This window comes from Mustela nigripes, chromosome 2, assembly GCF_022355385.1.
Source record: "Mustela nigripes isolate SB6536 chromosome 2, MUSNIG.SB6536, whole genome shotgun sequence".
NCBI classification, from domain to species: domain Eukaryota; kingdom Metazoa; phylum Chordata; class Mammalia; order Carnivora; family Mustelidae; genus Mustela; species Mustela nigripes.
Window position 1 is genome coordinate 31,306,223 of NC_081558.1, and position 24,775 is coordinate 31,330,997.

The 24,775-nt window shown below is 40.2% G+C and overlaps 1 protein-coding gene across 2 annotated transcripts in view; it reads left to right on the top strand.

Annotated features, from left to right (window-relative positions):
* SYNPR (synaptoporin) overlaps window positions 1–24,775 on the top strand; it is a 311,298-nt gene that overhangs the window by 104,227 nt on the left and 182,296 nt on the right. Inside the window, exon 1 of one of the 2 annotated variants that reach the window (XM_059390089.1) lies at window positions 17,110–17,199. The exons of the other annotated variant lie outside the window; for it this stretch is intronic. Within the exon in view, the coding sequence (XP_059246072.1) occupies window positions 17,191–17,199 (9 nt within the window). The 5' untranslated portion in view covers window positions 17,110–17,190. Of the gene's footprint in view, window positions 1–17,109; window positions 17,200–24,775 lie in introns of those variants that run through there. 2 annotated transcript variants of the gene reach the window in all.

Consider the following 24,775-nt stretch of genomic DNA (forward strand, 5'->3'; position numbering starts at 1 on the left):
ATTTTCTAACTGGGGGATGCTTTCACACAGTAAGCATCATTCCATCATTCTCTTTTTCTTTTTATTAACTTGTATTTACACAAGTAATTTGTGACTGAATTTAAGCACAAGAAATTCCACTTTTTTCCATTAATGTAGAAAATTTTACTTTATGTGAAGAAATTTTCCATTTTTTCACTTATGTGGAAAAAAATATACTAAAATATCATAGGTAAATTTTTAGTTTTTCTTGACTTACATACCAATTCCCATCTGCTCTCCTTTGAGGCAAACACTGTAGTGAGTATATCGTGATTCTTCTATACATTTTTTTCTCTTTTATACATTTTTATGTTTTCCTGTACATGCATATGGCCTTGGAAAACTAGTGTGGTTGGGAGTCTAGCATAAATGACATAATTTTGTATGCATTGTTCTTCAACTTGGTTTCAACCATAAATCACTGAAAAATTTGTCTTGGATGTTTATTTGTTGGTTATACAGAGAACTAAATCACTCCTTGGAAAAGTTATGTGATATTAAATTGGATCAGATACACCAAAACATATTTTACCCATCTCCTTACTGATGAATACCTGCATTCTTTTCTTTTTTTTTTTTTTTTGTATTGTAAATAAGACCAAAATAAACAGTCTCATTCATGTCATGTCTCCTTCTGCATGTATGTGAGTGTGTTTCTAAGATAAAATACTAAGAAGTACAATTATTGGTTTGCAGAGTATACAGGTCTCCAAAGGGGCAGCTCCTTTAATATTTACTGCTTTCACTAGTGTTTGGGACTCTTTCCTTACATTGCCAAATTTCTTCATGTTTGCTAATTTAATGAATAATAAGTGGTATTCTGTTTTTGTCTCTGTGTTGATGGACTTTCTATTTATAGCTGCTTTTCTCTACTGAACTTTTCTTTTGCTTTTTAAGATTTCATTTATTTATTTGAGAGGGAGAGAGAGAGCGTGCACATACGTGCATGAGCAGCAGGAGGAGCAAAGGGAGAAGCAGACTCCTCTGAGCAGGGACGCCCGACATGGGCTCCATGCCAGGACCCCGGGATCATAACCTGAGCTTAATGTAGCTGCCTAACCAACTGGGCCACACCGGTACCCCATATTGAAACTTTTTCTTATTGATTTGTAGAAATTCCTTATATATTGTGGCTAATAAGTTTAATATACATAACACCAATATTTTCTAAGTGGATGTAATTTTAAACCTATCTAAAAGTATATGCAAATCTAATTTTGGAAACTATAATATAGTATAGATATTTTCTTTTCATCCTTCATATCCCTACATAAATATCTCCTCCTTAGGAGCTCTTTTACATCCCAAACTAGATCAGGTCCCTTGATAGAGAGTGCCTTGACACAGTGTATTTTTACTTCATTGCATCTGGCATAATACTAATTAATTATTTGCCTCATCATTATTTTTATACCTATTTCTTCTGTCAGAATGCAATCTCCTCACGGTCAGGATTTTTTTTAATGTTATCCAGTACTTTTTCCCAGATCATAGCACTGATAGACAGTAGGAAAAAAATAAATATTTCCTCAGCCGCCAAATGAACTTTGGAATCAGATAGACTTGAACTCCAATCCTACCTCTGCCCCTATCCTGGTTGTGTAACCTTGAACAAGTCTCTTAAACCTCTCTTAACCCATTTCCTTACTGACAACACATTTTATAATTCTATTTTCTGCTCATTCTTTTTTTTTTTTTTTTAATTCACCGTTAGAGTCTGGCTTTAACCCTCCTTATTCTAACCCAGACTTTGATGTAAATTAAATCTTGTTTTGACTTTGTCCAAGAGATTATTACTAGAAACACTGGAAAGGTATGTTCATATTGAGCATCTCCTGGCTTGGTCCCTGAGGACAACATTAATGAGACTCTATGTATACTTAACTTTTGTTCTTGCTTTCTTAAAAATTGGGCAATTGCATCTACAGATTTTTTTTCTTTAATATGGCAAAAATCTTTTACCTTTAAAGCAAATCCACTCACAACTTTTCTGGATCAAAGAGTCCATTCAGCTCTCTTCCAAAGAGAAAATGCTCCACAGATTTCCCTGGGCAGTAAGTATGTTAAATTGCTGTAAGCCACACGGCCAAGATATAACCAAATAAAGCTGAAACACCAGGTCTCATTCTGTTCAGAATTACTTCTGCAGAATTTCAGTTGAGAGAATAGAAAATGTGTTGAAAGAAACAAAAATGCCTTAAGTAATCATGCTTTAAACAATTTTTTCACCAAAAACCAATATGAACCACTAAAACAATCCTAAGTAGTAACATCAGGAAAATCTTGCAACTATCTCCTATTTATGGGGCGAAATTTATCTAATAAAAATCTTCACTATAAATAGGTGCATCCATCCAGCTATGGATTTACTAGTCCCTACCACCATATGAGAAGCAGTGTGCTCTTATAATCCACACATGGTGAGAAATGATAGGTTTAAAAAGCTCTACATCAGACTCATTCCAGGGCCTGACTGCTGATTATTAAATAGTTCTGAGGGGAAAATCATCCTGGGGTGCTGGTTTCTGGCTCCAGTTTCCACGTTATTCAGGGAGTTGTTAAATGACCATCCTTCTTTGCCTAAAACACAGGGTTATTGGAGATAATGCTACCAAAGGCAATTTGCACATTGCTTTTTGAGTCTCTTGGATTATTTTCTTTTAGCAAATGTTCAGAAGTAGAAATAAGCCCCTGTGTGACTTATAGTATATGGATTTATCTTGATGTTTTTCCAGAAGGGTGATATACATTTTCAGTGCTGCTGGCAAAATTTGTGCAATATACATATTATAAGAGTAACAAATAATTATAACAGTAACAAAACAATCATGACATTTTAAAATTATAATAATTGAACAGTACTTATTTTATAATTATAACAGCTCTCATATGCTGAATGGTTACTGTGTGCCAGGCACTGTGCTAAGTACTTTACACACACTGACTTCTTCTTCTTCTTCTTCTTTTTAAAAAGATTTTGTTTATTTATTTGATGGAGAGAAAAAGAGCACAAATGGAGGGGGGGCAACAGAGGGAGAGGGAGAAGCAGGCTCCCTGATGTGCAGGGGCCCTGATGCAGGGCTCCATCCCAGGACCCTGGGATCATGACCTGAGCTGAAGGCAGATGCTTAACCAACTGGGCCACCCAGGCACCCCTATACACACTCTCTTATCTGAATCTCACAACAACCCTGTGTGGTATGTACCAGGATTGTGCCTATTGCCAGATGAAGATGATGAGATTGAGGAAAGTAGAGAGAGGCAAAGCAAGCTGCCCGAGCTCACACAGCTCATGGGTGTTCTCTCTTCATTTGATGTGACGTAAGAATAGTAATAGCTAGTGGCAACAGATAACAGCCTTTAAATATTTGACATAGACCAATGATTATCGTATGTATACATCATATGGTGTCACATATATACACATTATCTCTTTCAATGTATGTGGCTTTATCACTATAATTTTATCTGTATTGGGTGTTGTACTTTAAATTATTTTTCTTCTCCAAGAAAAAAAATCTAACCCAAGATCATTTCTTAGAGCTTAAAAAATGTTGTTTTTGTTAGTTGTGAAGATGAACGTCTCTTCTATTCTACAGCATCATTGATTAAAATCCTAGAAATGCATTGAATCTGCATAAAAGTTTAGCTCGGTGTCTTAATTAATCTCTCTTTCCTCATCTCTGGTGAGGATTTAATGATTGAAAACCTGTAGCAGCTTTTGGTCCATAGTAAGCAGTCTAATAAGGGTAGCTATTATCTAAGTAGGGAGTACACAAGACTAATCAACCATCTATGCTTGAATTCCTCACAGACAGGGACCAGCTATCATTGCACTGGTTACATATTTAATGTCTTTGAGATGATTCCACCAGCGTGTTGGACAGTCCTTTGTATGGCATCAGCTCCACAATTAATTAATTTGGGGGCTCTCCTGACCTCTCTGTGAAAGGCCTCTCTAAATGCCCTTCAGTTCAGTGATTCATCATGTCACAAGGCTCCTCAAGGTTTTTTGTTGTTGTTGTTTTCCCTAAAAAAAGCTATTAGCCTAAAAATGAAACTTTGAGAACTCCCTTTCTGATGAAACAAGTTTTATAGGAGTGAAACCTGAGGAAGAAAATTCTGAAACCAACTCTTTGGGTAAGTCAATATCCCTTGTCTAGGGTAGGAGAAGGTTTCAGTTACTCCTTCCTGAGACATTTTAAATCAGTATCCCTTTCAGAAACAGTATGAGTTCAGGTAGCACCTTTTTTTTTTTTTTTTTTTTCTTAAACCAAAATATTTAGTTCCCAGATTGACAGCATTCTTTTCTCTTAACATGTCAAGAACACTTGGATAAGTCTCTGCGTTGTCAAGTTGTTAGTTGGAAAAGATGTGAGGGAGGGGCCCAGACCTCCCTCCAGCTCAGGGACTATCAATACTCAAAATCTGACAAAAAGGGCCAACAGTAAAATTTAAATATTTCATGCTTCTGTTTTATTTTATTTCCTGTGAGAATTTTCTGCCTATGACTTATTTCAGGCTTCTTTAGTACTGGAATAATGGGAACACTGATGAGGAAAACATGTGGGGTGAGTTAGGTCTTGAAGGTTTTAAAGGAGGGAAGGAAGAAAAAGTGCCCTATTGGGTGCTGAGGTGTCTGGGAGTAGTCTTGGCGCTGCTATTGACTAAGACCCGGAACCAGCCACCTACACTCTCATGAGAATCATAGATCTGGAAAATGAGGGAGTTGGTTCAAACTGGTAGCTTTTCAACTCCTTAATGCAGTAGAAACCTTTAAAAACAATCCCAGTTGGGACTCTGATATGTGAAACAGAATTTGACCTGCTCTGTTCAAATAGAACCGAGGGCCCCAAATTCTACATATCTGGCTTCCATTTCGCTTTTTTCCCTCCCTTCCTTTTCCCCACTGCAATCCCTGCCTCATTCTCCTCTTTCTGGCAGCTTCTGAGGTACTCTTGGACCCAGAGGATCAGACTAATGAAATCACTGCTTTTAGCAAATCCTAAGGTCTTTCTTGTTCAGAAGATCTATAATATCAGAAGCTGGGTCAATATGGGGCCATCTAGCACGGTATAGAATAAAGACTGTCAACCTGGGAATTAGGCAGACTTCGGTTTCAATCCATGTTTTGTCACTGACAAGCTGTTTGACTTTGAACAAGTCAGTTATCTTCTTTACAAAAATGCTTTCTCATCTGAAAAAAATGATCACTTCCTCCCAAAATATTATGTCCCCTGAACAGTGTTCAAGAGATGTTAATTCTCTTATTTTCTGTGTCCCAAGGGTTGTCTTTAAAGAAAATAAAAGTAGCATTGAGACAGGCATTCAGATAGCTTCAGTAAAGAAATTATTTTGGGGTATGCAGCATACTCCAAACATAATGGAAAACAGAACCTCAGTTATCCTTGGAGATAGACAGAGGTAGGAGAAGCTTTTCAACTTTTTTAAGAGGGCAGATTGAAGAGGACAAGTAAAAGGGTTTTGTTTTTGTTGTTGTTGCTGCTGTTCTTTTAAAACATGCATTACAAAATGATCAAGTGACCAATTTGTGGGTGTCTGGGTGGCTCAGTTGGTTAAGCAACTGCCTTCGGCTCAGGTCTTAATCCTGGAGTCTTGGGATCGAGTCCCACGGCAGGCTACCTGCTCAGTACGGAGTATGCTTCTCCCTGACCTCTTTCCTCTCATGCTCTCTCTCTCATTCTCTCTCTCTCTCTCACAATAAATAAATAAAATCTTAAAAAAAAAAAAAAAAGTGAGCATGACTCAGCCCAGGTTTGACTGTTCTTCTTCAGCTTCTGTAAACGAAGTCAACTCTCAACTCAGGAAGGACTCTCCAATTCAAAAATGACAAAGCGACTGCATAAATAAAGGATGGGGCAAGGAACGGTGTCTTTTTAAAAAGATTCTGAGTTTGTAAGTAAAACAAATGCGCCTTAGGTGCCGTTAACAAAAACATCATCTCTACAACAAAGAGATAAGCTCTCTTTACTCTCTGCTACTTCCAACATTTTGCGTCTGACCACTGTCGAGTATACTTTCAGAGGGATCTATTAGATGATAGCAATTAAATGTTGAGGGAATCAAAACCATATCCCAAGATGAATGTTTGAAAGACCTGGAGACCCAGGCTAGGAAAGAGGCAGAAATAAAGACACTTCTTGGGCTAAGAAGCTGAAACACATGACTGGTTTCATGGTAGGAAAAGCTTCCCTGGGACCTATAGCTAGAACGAATGAGGTACAAACTGTTGGAAGAAGTTTCTTCAACCTCGCACCATTCAGCTTGAGATTCAGAGCATGGGGGGCCATCTGATTAGATTAGCTTAGGTCAAAGTGCCTGCTCTGTTACAGAGTATAAAGGGTCTGACTCTGGTAGACTACATTATCATCCCAGTGCTTTACTGCCTCCCAATAATGGAATTATACTTCCACAAGCTGTGTCATGTGACTTTGTAGTTCCTCTCACTAATGCATATATTTCTGCATCTTGAACTTGCGTTCAACTATGTAAACTTTGGCCAATCGAATGAGGTAGAAGTGAAAGCATGTTAGTATTTAGTCCAGGCCTTCAAAGGCTTCCCATATTTATGCTTGTTCTTTTGTGCTTCTGTCATTTCCATGAGAAGAAAATGTCTAAACCACTTCTGTTGTTTAATGGAAATGAGGGTCACGTGAAGCAGAACTGTATACCTACTCATTCTGTAGAGGAACGGGCAAGCTCAGCCATGATCATCCCAGCTGACCAGTAGATGTATGAGGAAAAGAATATTGGTATTTCGATGCAGATAATGTTGTGGGGTTCTGTCACAGCAATAGCTTGTTTTCCTAGTGAGGTACAGTGTATTTGTAATCTATTGCTGCCTAACAAATTGCCCACAAAACTTAAAGACTTCCTGTAATAGTAAGTGTTAATTATCCCACACAATTTCTGTGGGTCAGGAATGCAGAAATAGCTTAGCTGGGAGGGTCTGATTTATGTTTTTCATGCCACAAGATGTCGGGCAGGTGGTACTTACCTGAGGGGCTGAATAATTCTCTTCCAAGATGGCTTACTCACATGGATGGCAAGTTGGAGCTATCTATTGGCAGAATATCTCATTTCCTTGCCAAGTGGATTTCCCCGTAAGTCTGCTGGTGTGTCATCATGGCTTAGTACCTGACATTCCCCACAGCAAGAGGTTCCCAAGAGAGAGATCAAGGAGGAAGCCACAGTGCATTTTGGGGGGATAGCCTGGGAAGTCACACACTATGAGTATTGCAACATTCTGTTCCTTTAAAGAGAGTCACTCAGTTTAGCCCACACTTAAGGAGAGGAGAATTAGCTCTACTATTGAAAATTGGGAGTGTCAAAGAATTTGTGGACACATTTTAAAACCATCATGGGCAGATACTAGATTAAGTGATCATTGAATTGAACAAAACGAGGGATAGGTAGTAGTTCCCCAAAATAAACCAATATCCCAATGAAAATATTTGGGTAATTCCCTCAAATAAAATGCTATAGGAAGGGAAAGTGGAAGCAGAACAGTCAATAAAAGTGAAATCAACACCAAAGGAGGAAAAGCTAACTTGAAACGTCATGAAGAGTAAGCTTAGACTCATTTGGTATGTCCCAAGGAAAAGGACTAGGACCACTGAGAATAAGAGCTGTAGCAAAACAGAATGGCTTGATGCCCGTGATGGAAGGTCCTCCGAGATTGTCCAGAAGCAAAGCAAAATTGGCAGTAGAGCGACCCATGGCAGAATCAAGGTGGGGGTACTGGAACTCAATGTAATACACACAAAAGGTTTAATTATGATGCTAAGAGGCCCCCGTGTGAGAGGGAGAGGTTTATAAGCCCTACAGTGCTTTGAGAACTATAATGCAGGTGGATAAAGGAAGAGAGGTAGAGAGATGGATTCATGTACTCATAAAGATATTATGAGGAAATCCATGAGGGGATCTCCAAGGGAAATGGCAAAGAAAGCACTGAGAAGATAATTGGATTTGCTGATGAGTGACCTGCAGGTGTGTGTTCCACAGACTGGCCATGAATCAAATAAAGGCTTGATGAGAGCCATTCAGTTTAGAGTCTGCAGTCGCTATCGTCAATTGTAAGTGAGAAGAAAAGGATGGCAATGCCCATTGTTTACCAACTAGAACTGTGTCAAGGGGAGGCTAGGAAGTGCTACTTCAACCACAGGACAATGGTGGTCAGGCCTCCCTACCTCATGGCACAGGGGAACTGACCTTAGGACGGACAGCAGAAAGAGAGGGAAAGAAACACCATAAAGCCTGGTTGAATACTGGCTTACCCTGGTTATCTGCAAAATTTGACCATCAAATTTTGGTAGAGCTTTTCCGAGAGTCCTATATCTAGCCCACAGTAGAAAGCAAACTTCAGGTTCGGATTAATAGCAGAACCTAAGACTTACCCATTCCCTCATGAAGGAATAGCACAGACCTGGTACTGTGCCTGTGTTTATGGTGCACACCTCTAGTGGACTGAACATGGCTTTGGGAAGCCTTATAGGCATCAAGATGGCACTCCAAACAGCTGGTGCCAGTGAATCAGAGCTGTAGTGCAGATGAGCTCCATTTGTCCTTCATAGGATCAGTCTCTAAGAACTGAGGAATTCTTGGCTAGTAAGACACGAAGAAAGCAGTGCCCTCGGCAAAGGAGACAAAGTATTCTCCAGTCTGCTGACTCTCAGACATACATTGCTCCCTTGAGACAAAGAGGCCCCTGCTCTTCATCCTTAATTTCATAAATTCAAGCCCATCTGTTTATTAAGGAAGGGGACTATTGCAAAGAAGGAATCCCTATTAGTCCTAGTTAAAGATGGAGTCAGAAGCAGGAAGGAGGGTTTTAAAGAAGAACGCTTTCCACATCAGGTAGCATTGGCATTTGGGGTGAGACACTTCTTTGTTGTGGGAGCTTGTCCTGTTGTAAGGGGCCAACTTAGCCAGAGTGAATCCATCTCAGTTAAATAGCCGTTTTGTTGTTTGTGCAGTAAAACTTAAACTGACCCTGCCCTCCCCACCCCCAGAGGAACTTACTTAGAAGCAAGTCCAGGAAACCAGTAAAATATGGTCGACCAGTCCCTGATAACAGAGCCCAGAATACAAGGATGAGTCAGGCCAGGTGGAGACAACCAATCAGTAAAGCGCACATACTATCTCCCTAACTACCAAAGAATGTGGGCTCCGCCTTTTGGGTGCCTTTTGGGCACCAGTTCTGACCAAGGTGATAGGCTAGTTCAAATAGCTACTATAGGGTAAATTGTAATTCAGTTGGCCACCCGTGTGTGACCTAGCATGACTGTGCAGCTTTCTCTGTGTGTTACAATCTCATTAGCCACCTGTGTGTGGTCAGGCTCAACCACATGGCCTTTGCTCTATAAAAGTTAGTCTGTGAGCCTGGGAGAGAGGTCACTCTCTCCGAAAGAGATGGCCCCAAATGATCAGTTTGATTCTCAATGGTTGGCACAAAATAAAGCTTTGCTTCACCTTCACTTTTTATCAGTCTCGCTCCTTTGATCACGGACCCTAACACTGTGAGCTGTGGATGTTTAGCAGCATCCTACACTCTACTAGACACCAGTAGCCATTCACAACCAGCAAGTTGTGACAATCAAAAAATGTCAAATTTCAGGGTGCATCGTTGACTCAGTCAGTTAAGCCTCTTGATTTCAGCTCAGGTCATGATTTCAGGGTCATGAGATCGAGCCCAGAATCAGGCTCCACGTGGGCATGGAGCCTGCTTGAGATCTTGAGATTCTCATTCTCCTCCCCTCCACTCTCCCTCCTCCCGCTCTCTCTCCCTCTGCCCCTCCCCTCACCCCACTGGCATGCTGTTTTGAAAAAAAAAAAAAAAAAAGAAGGTCAAACTTCCCAGGGGAGTGGAGGGATGGGTTATGTAGAGAATCGCTCCCAGTTGAGAACCACCGCTCTAGTTGAAAACAATCACAGAAAAAAAAATCCAACATGAATTCCATTACTTATGTTGAAAATAAAATTATAACCCAGGTTCCATGATATTAAGAAACCCGAAGGATTCTAGAAACTCCTTTCAACATTTTATATATATCAACTCCTCTTTATGGCAAAACCATAACAGGAAAAAAGGCCAGCTTACTTGCGATTGTGGGCATAGCTGGAGGGACTCTTTCCCATTCTGATAACTCCCAAGTAGAGGAGGTGTGTGGGGGTGTGGATTGTATCATTCTCACTGAATGAGAGGAGACAAGTGTTGCCACAAGGCGTAGGTCAGCCCCACCTTCAGGCTTTGCTTTAGCTATTTCCTGGGCCTGGAACTTTCTTGTCTCAGATCTGTGTATGGCTAGTCTGTTGTGATCCACAGGGCTTAGCGCAAATGTCACTGTTTCAGACACCACCCAGCCAAAGAGAGTACATCCCCTCAAATACTCTGACCCCATTATACCATTGCATTTTCTGCATTATATTTACTTTCTGTATTTGTTTTATTCATTTGAATACATATTTATTTAACCCCCAGACATTTACCAGACTATGAGCTCTACTGAAGTAAGGATGCTCTCTTTTTCACTCATTGTCATATCCCCCGTGCTGGGCACCAAATGGGAGCTCAAGAAATATTTGTTGCTAGATATAAGTAGGTGTAAATATTTGTTGATAGATAGATCTCAATGTGTATATTAATACATTTAATCCTCATAATAACCCCATGAAGTGACTAACAAATGAAGAAACACAGGTACCCACAGGCTAAACTGACTTGCTTAAGGTCATACTGCTTATAGTATGGAGACCAGAGATATAAAAGTGAATGTTCTGGTATCAGAGCCTACATCCCTAACCATCACACCGAGGAAGGGAGACAGGAGGGGGCATGGTTAAAGCCCCAGAGGCAAGACAGAACATGATGCTGGGAGTCTGGAAGGAGTCCAGGATGTGTCATGCAAAGAGAACAAAGAAGAGTGTGTAGCAAGTGTTGAGGTAAGTCAGAAAGGAGCCAGATCAAGGAAGACCTCATCAAAAAACACTATGCATTAGCAAACTCTGAGAGTCATCCTTAATCAATACAATTCTTAGATTGTGGATTAACATCGGCAATCCCCTAAGCCTCTGAGTGGATATAATTTCTTACGACAAGGTCCAGTGTCTCAGGTGGAACTCTTTAGAAAGGTGTTCGTGGTGGTCCTCCTGTCTCCATCTGCCAGACACAGGTAAGACAAAAACAGGGAGCCCAGGTGTTTAACATCCTGGTTTGTTTTATTTTTTGAAGAAAAGGCAACAGTGCATTAGTTTTTATCCTGGAATAGATGGTTTGTCCAGCTGTAGATGCTGTAGAGAGGAAGCTGAATGTTAATTAGGTGTCAACAGTAATTATGGTGATTATGTTTTTTGAATAGCTATTGGGGATAGCTGGAGCCACATCTAGAATGGGATGTGAATGACATTTTAATAGTTGTTTAAAAGAAAAAGAGAGCAGCCTGTTACTAAGGAAATTACAGCGAATAGAATTATAGTAAAATAGATTTCTTAACAAAGAACTGTTAACAATAATAATAGTCGCATGGGAGGTATCTACTATATATTGAGGAAAATCCTGAAAAAAAATTTTTGAGAGAAGATCTCTTAGAAGAAAGCTGGTTATCTTAAATCTTTGCCTCAAGGTTTCACTGGACTATTTTAGGCCTCTATCTTTATGATTTTCCTTAGGAGTGGGTCAGAATCACAGTTTTTCTAACCCTTCCATTTTAATGATATTTTAATTACCTGCTTTTATCTACCATAGGGATTCTGGTAGTGCAATAACTTGTATGATCATCCGCTTCCTCAGAAATTTTTATTGAATTAACTTATTTTAAAATAAAATCACAGTTTGGCATATTAATATTTAAGGAGATATTTATCTTATTTTTTATATTAAAGGATTTTCCTTTTTATTAAAAAAGAAGTCACTTGATTCTTTAAATAGAGCATCTGCTCCATGTTTTAACATATGCCATGCAAATCTTGGGGGTAAGAGAAGATCAACCTGCCCTCTCAAGCCAGAATTTAAAAATCTCCAGAAGGAAAAACGCATTGCACTCACTCTTCGTAATCCTAAATCACAAGCCAGCAGTGTAGATGAATGTACTGGCATTTATGTAATCATTCATTCTACAAATATTTACTGAGCACCTACCATGTGTGACATATCACAGGAGGTGAGTAGGTGGTAACCCACATTATTTGGTGACAATCCTAGGAAAAAGACATATTTCCATCAGTATAAGTGGCTCCCTACCTCAGCTACTGCAGCCCAGGAGCTCTTTCTCCCCCTGCCAGCTGAGAAATGTGACTCACATACAATGAAGGATGAGATAGACTTTGTCCCTGGATATAACCGTCTGTGGAAGGGCTTCAGAATTCAAGGGGTGAATAGCGCACAATGTAAGGGATAGTCTAAAAGAAGAAATTCATGAAGCTGAGAGGTCACGTGGGAAGCATGCAACATGGGTTAGGGAAACCTTCCCAGAAGAACTGTCCTATAAATGATAGGAAGGCGGTACCAGATGCAGAGGTGGGGCAAGAGTAAATAGCAAAAACAGAGCACTGAAGGCAAAAGGTGCAGTACACATTCAAGGAAGTGGAGACACTTCTGTAGGGCTGGATCCTGCGGTGTAGAGGAGGCTATGACTAGCGTTGAGGCTGTAGATATGTTTAATGTTGAGTCCACGTAAGTTCGGTGATGCTAAAGACTGTACTTTATCTTTATCTTTTTTTTTATCCATCAAATTGACATGTATTTATTGTACAAACTTCCCCTAGAACTGAGAGGCTATTATAATACAGGTGTACATTTGAGAAATGTATACAGAACAAGGAACAAGAATATACATTTACATATCCCACCATCTAAATAACTTAGAGAAAGCAGAACCATCTTATTAGACATCCACCAGAAGTAGGCATGTGTAAAATTGTTTTTTTTAAGTGATCATACCCAGTGCAACAAAACCAACTGCAACAAAACAAGATCTGTGCTAGTATGTTTATTGCACTTAACATTTTCAAACTCAATATTAAGACATATTAATAAAAGCCAGGAATATTTCAAGTCAAACCAATTAGTTTATATACAAGGGAAAATTAGTTTTAAATCTATAATGTAAAAGATCCCTTTTTCATTTCCTGTTGCAACAGCTTTTTTTTTTTTTTTCCCCTGTTGAAACAAACAGGCTTTTTATAATATGTAACATGTATCTGTCCTCACCATAGGAAGTTAAAAAAATTATTTTGAACAGGCCCAAACTCTTCACATTCATCATAATGACCACACGTTAAAGAATTCACAGCTCATTCCTTGGGCTTTGTGTAAGGAAAAATAAAACTATGATGAAGGTAGTAGAAATTACAGAGGGTTAGGAATGATAAAACTCAGGAATCCTATAGGGATTAATGCTTCTGTAAGAAACTATAGGCCTCTTCCTTCTTTTTTTTTAAAAAAGATTTTATTTATTTATTTATTTGACAGACAGAGATCACAAGCAGGCAAAGAGGCAGGCAGAAAGGGGGGGGAGGCAGGCTCCCTGCTGAGCAGGGACCCCCCCCCCTTCCACCCCATGTGGGGCTCTATCCCAGGACCCTGGGATCATGACCTGAGCCGAAGGCAGAGGCTTTAAACCACTGAGCCACCCAGGTGCCCCAGTCCTCTTCCTTCTGAGCAAAACTTACTTTTATTTTCCTTTCTTGAAGATTTTATTTATTCGAGAGAGAGCATGCCTGAGGAGGAGAGAGAGCAGATAAGAGGTGTGGAGCAAGAGAGTGAAATGATCAGATTCACCCAAGAAGGATCCTTCAGTGGGCCATGTGGAATGTAGTTCAGAGGGACCAAGGCTGCCAGCAGGGAGAACAGTTAGGCTACTTATTGCATGAGAGATAGGGGTGGCTTACACTAAGGGATAGAAAAGAATAAATGGATTTGTAAGGAAGATTTAGTAATAGAATCTACAAAATTTTGTTTATTGTAGCTTGGATTCTGTATTACCGGAAAACATTTCAATGTGTTGGTTTCCATAACAATAACAGTACTTAATAATTAATATTAATGTCCCTGTGTTTTTTAGTGAGATTTGCTCGTTTTGCTATAGAGAAAACATAGGTTTGGAGGAAGAAATAGAAAAAAGAAGAAAACAAAAAACTAGAAAAAGCAGGGAGTGGATACCATCCTACCTTCATTATAGTAAGTACCCGACTAAGTGCTTTATTTTTATTCCTCACTGTGATAGGTTCAGGGGATGTATTATTTTGAATCTTCCAAATAACTCTAGGAGACAGGTGTTGTGGTTCAACTGTATGAATTCAGAACCCAAGAGTGAACGATATCTAGCTATATGGCCAAGCTCATTCCCTTAGGATGGGGCAGAACCCAAAGCCTGGCTCTGGTTCTCTTTCTAGAGAACACTGCTGCCCCGCAAAGAGAAAAGAAAGACAGATACACAACGGGCAGATAGACATTCAGACAGAAAAAAATGAGGATTCAGAAAGTGGGAAAAAAGAAGGGAAGCTTTACTGAATCCAGAATTTGGAGCAGAGCAATCTTACAAACAGGTCTCATTAGAATAGCAGGGGTCTCTTCTCTTCACATCGTTGCCAAGTTCTTTGATAGCAGAAGTGTATTCTATTAACTTTAGTGCCCTACTTTGAACTCCACAACAATTAGAAGTCAAGACCAGAACATAAGTTCCACTCTAGATATTTTTACTGCTGGTGGAAGTGATCTGGTGCCATTTGAATTGTCACAGATCAGTCCATGTTGATGAATGGAGACTCCAGGGAATGTAGCTTGCCTCTGAATTTTCTTGGACTAGATTATACCTTAGATTCATAGTACACCTGTCCCAGTGCTAGGATCTTATAATTGGAGGACTGAAAATATGTAACAAGTAACAAAGCACAGGCAGTTTGAATGATTTAGATACTTGGGTAGAATCCCACATGTACCTGGTGGTAAAGCTTGCACAGAATTATTTCCACTGCATTTTGATTTTCTGTGGAGAAATCACATGAACAGTTTAGGGCTGGAGCAGTAATGAATCAATCACTGCAGTATAGTAAAGACCCAGAGTGGCTCAAGAGTAGTAATGCTGTGCCCCATTGATTTCTCTATCCCCGTGATTAACAAAGTGACTAATTTATAGCAAGCCTTCCCCAAAAATTGCTTGAATGAATGAAGGATGGCAAGAGTTATGAGCAAATTATTCCTGTATTTTAAAGAGGCCCTATATGGTTAAGCATTTGGATCTTGGTTTCAGCTCAGGTCCTGACCTTGAGGTCCTGGGATAGAGACCTGCATTAGGCTTTGCACTCAGCAGGGAGTCTGACTGAGGATTCTCTCTCTCCCTCCCCCTTTGCCCTCACCCCATTCTTTCTCTCTCTCTCTCAGTTCAATATATTTTAAAAATCTTTAAATAAATAAAAGGGCATTATTGGTATAGTGGTCAGGCCTACAGATGCTAAGCTCAGACTGTCTCTGTCCAAATCATCTTAGCTACGTACATTTCGCTCTCTAGACTTCAATTTTCTCATCTATAACATGGAGGAAATACTGTTGTAAGAAATTCCGCTTGAGCCGCTTAATAGGGCTTGACATGTAGTAAGTGCTTATAGTGTTAGCTGTTAATGTATTTATAAGCATTAATAACCAACAGGTATAATGTCCTACTTTGTAATCTTATAAAATTTCCCAAAGATACCTTCGCTGAAGAAAGAAAAGGACTATGGATGCAGAAGTCATTCCTCTGTGGGATGGATCCAGAGATAAGCAGTCTAGTCTTACTGGCGAGCAAGGCAAATGGAGCAAGGAGAAAGGCTCCTCAGGAGTTAGACTGTCAGCCAGAGTGGGTGTCTCCATTTTCCCACCCAAGTACAGATGCAAGGGCTCTCTTTTCAACACCACCAGTTGTCAAAAAAGTTTATGACCTGCCTTTCAGAAGATTAGAGTACCCAGGTTCATTTGAAGGGGTTAAGAATGTCCACCTGGGTTGAGACTCAGCAAAGGTAATGGGTATCCTAAGGACATCTTTCATCTTTCTATGGATTCATTCATGAGAGTCTTTAGAAAACTGGCCAGACTGGGGTGCCTGGGTGGCTCAGTCAATTAAGTGTCTGCCTTTGGCTCAGGTCATGATCCCAGGGTCCTGGGATCGAGTCCCTCATGATAGGGGTGGTGGGGTGTCCCTGCTCAGTGGGGAGCCTGCTTCTCTCTTTTCTTCAGCTGCTCCCCTGCTTGTGCTCCCTCTCTCTCAAATAAATAAATAAAATCTTAAGAAAGGAAAGAAAACGAGAGAGAAAGGAAGAGAAAAAAGAAAGAAAGAGAGAGAACAAAAGGGAGGGAGGGAGAGAGAGAAGGAGAAAGGAAGGAAACTGGCCAACTTGTCTTTTCAGAATGGCAACAGAGTGCCCATCCGAATGGTAATGGAAATCCACATGCTTGGGCTTGGCTGCCCACAGAGATCCTTTGCAGCCTCTGTGCTGACTCTGCCTCCCACTTCTCTTTATGAGGTTTCTTCTCCCTAACCCCAGCAACCTGCCCCAGGATTTTTGAATCTGCGTCTTCTCTTCTCTTTCCAAATCCCGCAAAGCCAAGCGACCTCTGTCTTGCCTCCCTCCAGATCAGTCAGTCTCCAGCTTTCATTCCTCTCATTCCCATATGGTCCTAATACACACCCTGTATCTCTCATTCGTTCCTCAGGGCCTCCCATTTTGATTCTCAAAAGACTGTTCTTCTCTCAACAACACTCCTTATATATCAAAAGCTAGGGCTTTTGAAGCTATTATTTTTGATGTGGGCTTCAAGCACATATTTTGGAATTCAGAAACACTAAACATCAATTTTTTTGTTGTCGTTCTCTTTTCATTTCTGCTATAGTCACACCAGTGTTCCTTGAGGCAATGTGCTGCTGGTGACAGGAGGAAGGATCATAATCAAGGAAGGAAAGAAAAGCACAGAGATTGATGTGTTAAGATCATATCTTGCTATGTCACAGTCATTCATGTGGGCTCCCACTTTCAAGTTTCAGCAAATGGACTCTTATCTTTGACTTATTGCTGACAGTGATCCCTGGATCTGCCCTCTCGCGGCCACTACGAAGATGTAAAGTGAGGACCATAGTGGGGAAGCTCTCCTGAAATGCACTTGTTCTTCGTATCATAATGTGCCTTGTAAGTTCCCCAAAGTTTAAATATGGTTCCTTGGATATGTACCGGTTGTTCATGTATGTCTTAGTCTTCACAATAGTCCTATGAGAAAGATACTGTCATTTCCTTATTTTACAGATGAGGAAACAGATTCAGAAAAATTGAGACCATCATTAGTGCTATTTATTGTGTCATTGTAGCTCTTTTTTGGAGCACTGCTGTCCCTTTGGAGTTCAGTGTTCCCATATAACTTGCTTTACCAAATAAAGTTTGAGGAGAAATGACACATGACATTTACTTATATGATGGAGTCAAGTGTCAAACCCTAACCCTTGGATTTCAGAACGTATGCTTTGAAATCCTGCATTCTATGGTCTTAAATAGAGGTTTCTAGAATGGTTTACAGTTGGTTTTAAAAAACTTTCATGTTCTGTTCTGTTTGAGATAAACAGAATAATGGCTAAATTGCCTAGATGTCAGTTCAGTCATAAGGGGCAAAGCAAAGAGACTGAGACTCACCACCAAAGAGAAGCTGAACAACATACCACAGCTTTGACCGCTGGTCATGTTTTTTGGGCATTGCTCATGTTTTTTGGGCTGCTTTGCATTTTTAAATACCCTGTTATGTGTCCAGGATTTTTCCACTTGATGAGTCCCACCCCTTCAGTGTGGAGCCCAAAAACTCAGTTCCAGCCCCCTTTGCAGCTAGAACATGGGCATAAGACCTTCTCCATCAATTCGGCTCACCCCCTTTAGACTTCAGTTCAGAAATGAGCAATCTGAAGGATTGCTCATCATTATTGTGGACTCCATTTCACTGGTGAGAGCAACAGAGGTCCTGGCTTTAAAGACAGGGATGGCAGAGCCGAGTGCCTGGCATATGTGCATCGTCTGTAATGAGGCTACAGTGTTGAAAGGAGCTCCCCCAGTAGGACCCATGCTGGGCCGGGATAGGGGTTAGAGTAGCCTTCTTAGCAGGCTAATTTTGGAGCATGGTTTGGGGCATTATTCCTGGAAATTTGGCATTAGGCCCAGTTCTTTAAACCTCCCCATAGTTCTGTGTGGCTACCCACTATCCTTTAATGAACTTTTCTGCTTAAGCAGCCACAGTCAGAGTCCGCTTCTTGCAAGCAGGAACCCCAACTGATGCGATGCAGAAGCTGAGTCAGAAATGTTTCAAGCCAGATCATGAGGAAGAAGAACAGCAAATGGCTAATCTAAAGGTGTGGGAGTGGGTGGGTGGGTGGGTAGAAAATTAAAGTCTTGAGAATCTGAGATCAGAAGTGGTTAGGGTTCAAAACAAGGTGAGCTTTAGACCCACAGTGAACAAATTACAGTGGGCAGCATCCTACTGCAGGCCTGTGTCCTTGTAGATCTGTTCATTCAAGTCATTCAACAAATATTTATAGAGCACATACTCTGTGCCTGGCCCCATGCTAGGCAGTAGGGCATGTAGTGATGCACAGGTTGGGCATAATCCGAATAGTTTTATGTAGTGGAAAGGCTGATTGTAATCAAATGGTCACACTATTCAAACAATATATAATTACAAGCTGATAATAAAAGAAAATTCTATTCTGAGTGCATATAATAGGATGACATGACCAAGTGTGGGAGATCAGGGAAGGCTTCTGGAGTAATTATTTTGGAGCTGACATCTGAAAGCTAAAGGTAAGGGTTGGAAGAGAGCCTCAGAGCATTCCAGAAGATGTGGACTGTGTGTGCAAAGACCCTGGAGACAGTGAATGTGGCACATTGGAAGAACCGTAAAGGTGAGATTCAAGTGAAGAGAAAAGGTGCGAATGGAGTGAGATAAGGCTGCAGCGCTGCTGGAGCGTTAGGGAGGATCACACAGTCTGGAGACTCTAGTAAAGATTTCGATCTTGTTCCTAAAATCAGTAGTAGGCCATTGAAGAGTTTTAAGCCAGGAGGTAACAGTGTCAGGTCTGTGTTCTGAAAAGCCATGTTAACTATCGTGGGCACAATGGATGGAGCGGCGAGTGGAATGAATATAGGAAAGTGGATTAGGAGGTGACTGTAATAGCCTAGGGATAATTGAGTTGCTAGATTGGGCGAGAGCATTGGCAGGAGAGCTAGGCTGAACATCCATGACCTTCACAATGAGTTAGATATGTAATGAGTGGTGACTCCAACTTTTCTGATATGGGCAACTTATGCAAGAACCGTTGGAATAACATCAGATTGGGGAGCAAACGAGTGGGGATAAGGTCTTCAGTCTCGTACATGCTGAAATTGGAGGGTTTTTATAACATTCAAGAGAAGACAGTAAGTAGAAAGTTGGATATAAGGGCCTGAAACTCCACGGAGCTTTTTCACACTGGAGATATTGCTCTCTTGATCTTAAAAGATGAATCTTCTGAAGCTGGGACTGGAAGGGGGGGGAACAAGTTTGGTACATTCATCCATTTACTCAGTGCAGTTTTTTTTTTTTAATATTTTATTTATTTGACAAAGAGAGATCACAAGTAGAGAGAGAGAGAGGAGGAAGCAGGCTCACCACCCAGCAGAGAGCCCGATGCGGGACTCGATCCCAGGTCCCTGAGATCATGACCCGAGCCGAAGACCGAGGCCCAACCCACGGAGCCACCCAGGCAGCCCCTGAGTGCAGTTTTATCGGGCATATTTCTTGCACCTCATACTGGGGATACAGAGTCAAGACAGGGACACTGTTCTAGAGTAGCCAATAGTGTTGTTGAGAAATAGAAAGGTTCTTTTAAGAGATGTTTTGGAGAGTGCTAGAGTTGAAGTACAGAGGTGAGTTGTGTTCTAGTAAGGGGGCCAATATTGCAAAGGCTTAGAAACAAGGAACAGTAATACACTGCTCTTAATAAGGAATAACCATTATTAAATAGGGCTGAAGTGAGGGAACTGGGAATGGGCAGTAGAAGATGAGGCTATAGATTTGTGCAAGAGGCTGGTGTCAATCAACCTATAAGCATTTTGAACTTTAAACTAAACATTGCCAGGTGAGGCTGAAGCTTTCGATGCAATGGGAGCATGGAATAAGGTTTGTGTTTTATATAGAAAACTCTGCTGGAGTTGCGGAGGGTGTTTTTAATGAGAAGTCAATATCCAATATCCAAATTTGCTATCTGCATCTTTTTGGTAGGTAGATTTTACATTAATTAGTGTTTTAGGGTTCCAAAGTGTTCGTGTCATTATCTTATCTCATTTGCAGCCCAGCAATTGGAAAATGCTACAAATCAGCCTATTACACTTTAGCCTTTTCATGATTAAGCTAGATAATGATCACAAAATGCCAATGGCTTGCGCATTGTTAGAAGCCATAAACTAACCTTCCTCATTAAGTAGCCATCTTCCCATCCCAAAGCAACAAAGTACAGTGTACCTTTAATCTCTCTTTAATTGATACACATTACCTTCTATCATATTTCATGACTCACCATGTCTTAACTATAAGTGACTTGAAGTATCATGGTTTCTTATCTTTCTACCATGATTTTCAGAAGGCTGTCAATGAGAATGTTGGAAAAGTTTGGGTTTGTTTAGTCTTAATTTAAATAATGAGTAAATAATTGAGAAAGAATCCTAAGGAGTCCCTGAAAGCTTATGTAATGGTTTATTTGGTCTACACATAAAGCCAGATAGAAAATTAAGTTTTGTGAGGTAGACGAAAGGCATTTGATTTTCCTTCATTTACACAAATGATGAGGACAAAAATCAAGACAAGACCCTTGGAACAAATACAGCCCCAACACCACGTTAGCAGGGAAGAGTTATGCTAGGCTAGAACTTTAAACAGCAGTGCTGTTGCTGCTTTTGGCTTACTCCCTTCCAATCACTATTAAGCTGTTGTCTTCTTGTCTGTTACTTGAAAGTTGCTGGCAGCTGCTGCTTTTGGTGATTGCTGCTTGGGGGACGAGGGACTGGGAAGAAAGTTCCTCCACCACCGGTTTTCCACGCTGCCCAGATGCTAAGGTTCTTATGGGTATGGAAGGATAATGGGGGGAGTTGAACATTTGTGGTGGTGGTGGGGGGGTGATCTTTTAAAAGCTAGGTGCTGCAGTCCCTCCACTAAGGAGCCTTTTTTCCATGCATTTCCTTAGTAACAATTGGAGGTGAAAAAAAGAAACAAAATATATCTCTGAAACAGAAGCAGATTCTTGGTTATTTCTCTTTTCAGGCAGTAGCTTGGGTTATCTTGATTGACAACCTCTGTTATGAGGCCAATATTGTGAATAAAATAATGATTCTTATGTGGAAAGAAAAACAAAGAAGGCATACAGTGATTTAATAACAGCTTTCTGCTGGCTAGATAAGTTGAAAACTTAAAATATAGTTGACAGTAATTAGTTTTGTGTGTCTTTTTTCTTAAAAACATAAAATGTTAAATATCTTTTTTAAAAATCCACACACAATAGAGACCCATCTGATGAATGCCTGACTCCTAGGAGTTTTTATTAGGCTGTGAATGTTTCACCTCAGCCCAGGTTTCAGGTCTATTGAATTGGAAGAAATGTAAAAGATGCCTTTGCACAACAAATGGGCCAAGTGCCTTCTTCATCACTGGAACAATGATAGTGAGATATCAGCAATGCTGCAAAAAAAAAATAAAAAATAAAAATAATAACCTATCCTTGCCTCTTCATTACTGCAATTCAGAAATAATGTGAAGATTCACATTTATCACAGAAACTTTCAAAACCAACCTCCACTAATGAAAACACTGGAAAATGTATCCAATAAATATTTTGAAATGATCAAGATAAAATCCAGCTGCTATTGAGTTTATTTTTCTTGAAGTTAAAAGAAAATTTATTTGGGGGTGGACAATATGTGATCCAATTGCTGACTGACTGTATAAACTGTAACATTTCAGCTTTGCTATATCCTAATCATAGCCAATATCATTTGCACATACATTGTAGTTAATTGGCCAATATATTCATGATTAAGTCTTCCCTTCAACTGTATGTGTATGTTTTTAAAATCTACCATTTTCTAATTTATGGTATTGATGAAGTTCTAGAACATAGGTGAGGTTCAGTGAGTGGGCTGAGGTCCGGAGCCGATGACCAAGAAAGAATTCTTGAGACATCTTTGGTGCAAAATGGTGGGGTTTTTTTGTTTGTTTGTTTTTGTGGTTTTTTTTTTTTTAAGTTTTATTTATTTATTTGACAGACAGAGATCACAAGTAGGCAGAAAGGCAGAGAGAGGAAGGAAGCAGGCTCCCTGCTAAGCAGAGAGCCAGATTCGGGGCTCTATCCCAGGACCCTGGGATCATGACCTGAGCCAAAAGCAGAGGCTTTAACCCACTGACCCACCCAGGCGCCCCCAAAATGGTGGTTTATTAAAGCATGGAAACAGGACCCGTGGGCAGGAAGAGCTACTGCCCCTGGGATGTGAGTAGTGGTCTATTATATACTTGTAAATTGGGGAGGGAATTAGGGATGATGTAAATCTCTAAGGAATTTTGGAAGCAAGGTTTCTAGGACCTTGAGGGGCTAGCTATTGTCTGGGGAAAAAGTTATTCATTACCAGTAATAAAACCTTTTCCTGAGACCTTTTGGTAATAAAACCTTTCCTGCGACTCTTTAGGCGTAAATCAGTGGGCCGTATGCTTGGGAATGATTGTGGACACTATCTTGGAGGTTTAGAGATAAAGTTTCCAGAGGAATTGTTAAAGAAGATCTACAGGATCCTGGTTGGGGGTCCTAAGGCTAGGATTGTCCTTTGCCCTTGGCAAAGCCTTAAGGTGGGAATAGTGGAGTCCCTAGAGGAGAGTCACTCTGCCTGTTTTAAGGGCTTGTCAGTAGGTAAGGAAACTTAGTAATTTTTCTTCTGCCTCTGTTTCCCACATCAGTATGACAGTAATTTTTTTTTTTCATTTTATCCCCCCAAAGTGAAAATATCCTAAGCCCGGTAATGTACTTTGGGAGGTTTACACTGGGTCGTTAAGAGCCAATTGTTAAATGTTCAAAGATGTTGTGAACTGGTTGTTAAACATGGTCATTATCAAATTCAAATCTTACAAACTTAAAATTGAGAAAGTTACATTAAGAAAGAATAGTAAACCCTTATGGGGCACCTGGGTGGCTCAGTAGGTTGAGCATCTGACCTTTCATTTCAGCTCATTTCATGATCTCAGGGTCATGATGATGTGGTTTCGGAACATAGGTGAAGTTTGGGGTGGAGTCCAGAACCAACGACCCAGAAAGAATTTTTAAGATGTCTTTGGGACAAAATGGTGGTTTATTAAAGCACGGGGACAGGACCCCTGGGCAGAAAGAGTGGCTGCCCCACGGTTGTGAAGGGTGGCTGATTATATACTAGGAGGTAAGGAAAAAGGGAGGTCTCAAAAGGATTTTCATATGTTAAAGAAGACTCACAGGTTACCTGAGGTCTTGCCATTATCAGGTTAAATTGTTTATCCCTCTAGCAAGACATTAATAAGGAGATAATTGAGAACTTCCTGGAGGAACTTGACTCTTGGCCTGCTTCTAGTATCTGTCTAAGGGCTGCAGATCAGAAGGACGTTTAATTGTATCTACATTTCCTTCTGGAAGCTAGGTTATTGATAGAAATGATTTGTTCTTGTAGGTTGCTAAGACATTGGTAAACTGAGGGAGACTCATGTCTTGCAGGATTGTTGTCTTGCAAGACTTATGTCTTGCAAGATCTCTATAAGTTTAACTATTTGTTTTTCATTTCCTTAGCTTAGGGCAGCCGGGAGTACCTAAAGAATGTCCCATACAGGCTATGGGGGGGCGGGTTGTGAGATGTCAGCTTCTGCTTTGCCCTCAGGTTTCCTTCTGTCCCCTCATCAATGAGATCAGCCTCATATTGAGCTCTGCTCTCAGCAGGGAGTCTCCTTCTCTCCCTCTCCTCCAATGCCCCCATCTCCCTAAAATAAATAAATCTTTAAAAATTTTTTTTTATTTTTATATTTTTAAATTGTATTTATTTATTTGACAGAGAGAGAGAGACAGCGAAAGAGGGAACACAAGTAGAATAAGTGTGAGAGGGAGAAGCAGGCTCCCCGCTGAGCAGGGAGCCTGATGTGGGGCTCTATCCCAGGAATCTGGGATCATGACCTGAGCCACCCAGGCGCCCGATAAACTTTTTTTTTTAAAGGATAATAAACACATAAAATTCACTACTTTCTACTTACTTTGCTATCCCTTACTATTCTGTGTTCTTGAGCTATCACATGTGTCATGACTCATAGCTGTATCTGTATTGTATTCACATTCGTATCTGTATAGTAAAAATATTATAAAATGGCACAATGCTGCACATTTCTTCCCAGCGGTGGGTTTGACGATGTATGTTGGTAGTTTGAAACTGGTCATGCTTGTAGTATTTATACCATAGAAATAGGCAAATACTACAAATAAGAGTTTGATTTATTGTTTTGTTGATTATCTAGAGCAGAGATTGGAAAACTATCGCCTGGAAGCCAAATCCCATCCCAAAGAATAAAGAATTTTTTTTAACGTTTTAAAGAGTAGCTTAAAATAAATAAATAATATATATATGTATATATTTACATATATATATATTTGTGACAGACCATATTTGACAAACATTTTCTATGAAGGGTTGGTAGCAAATGTAT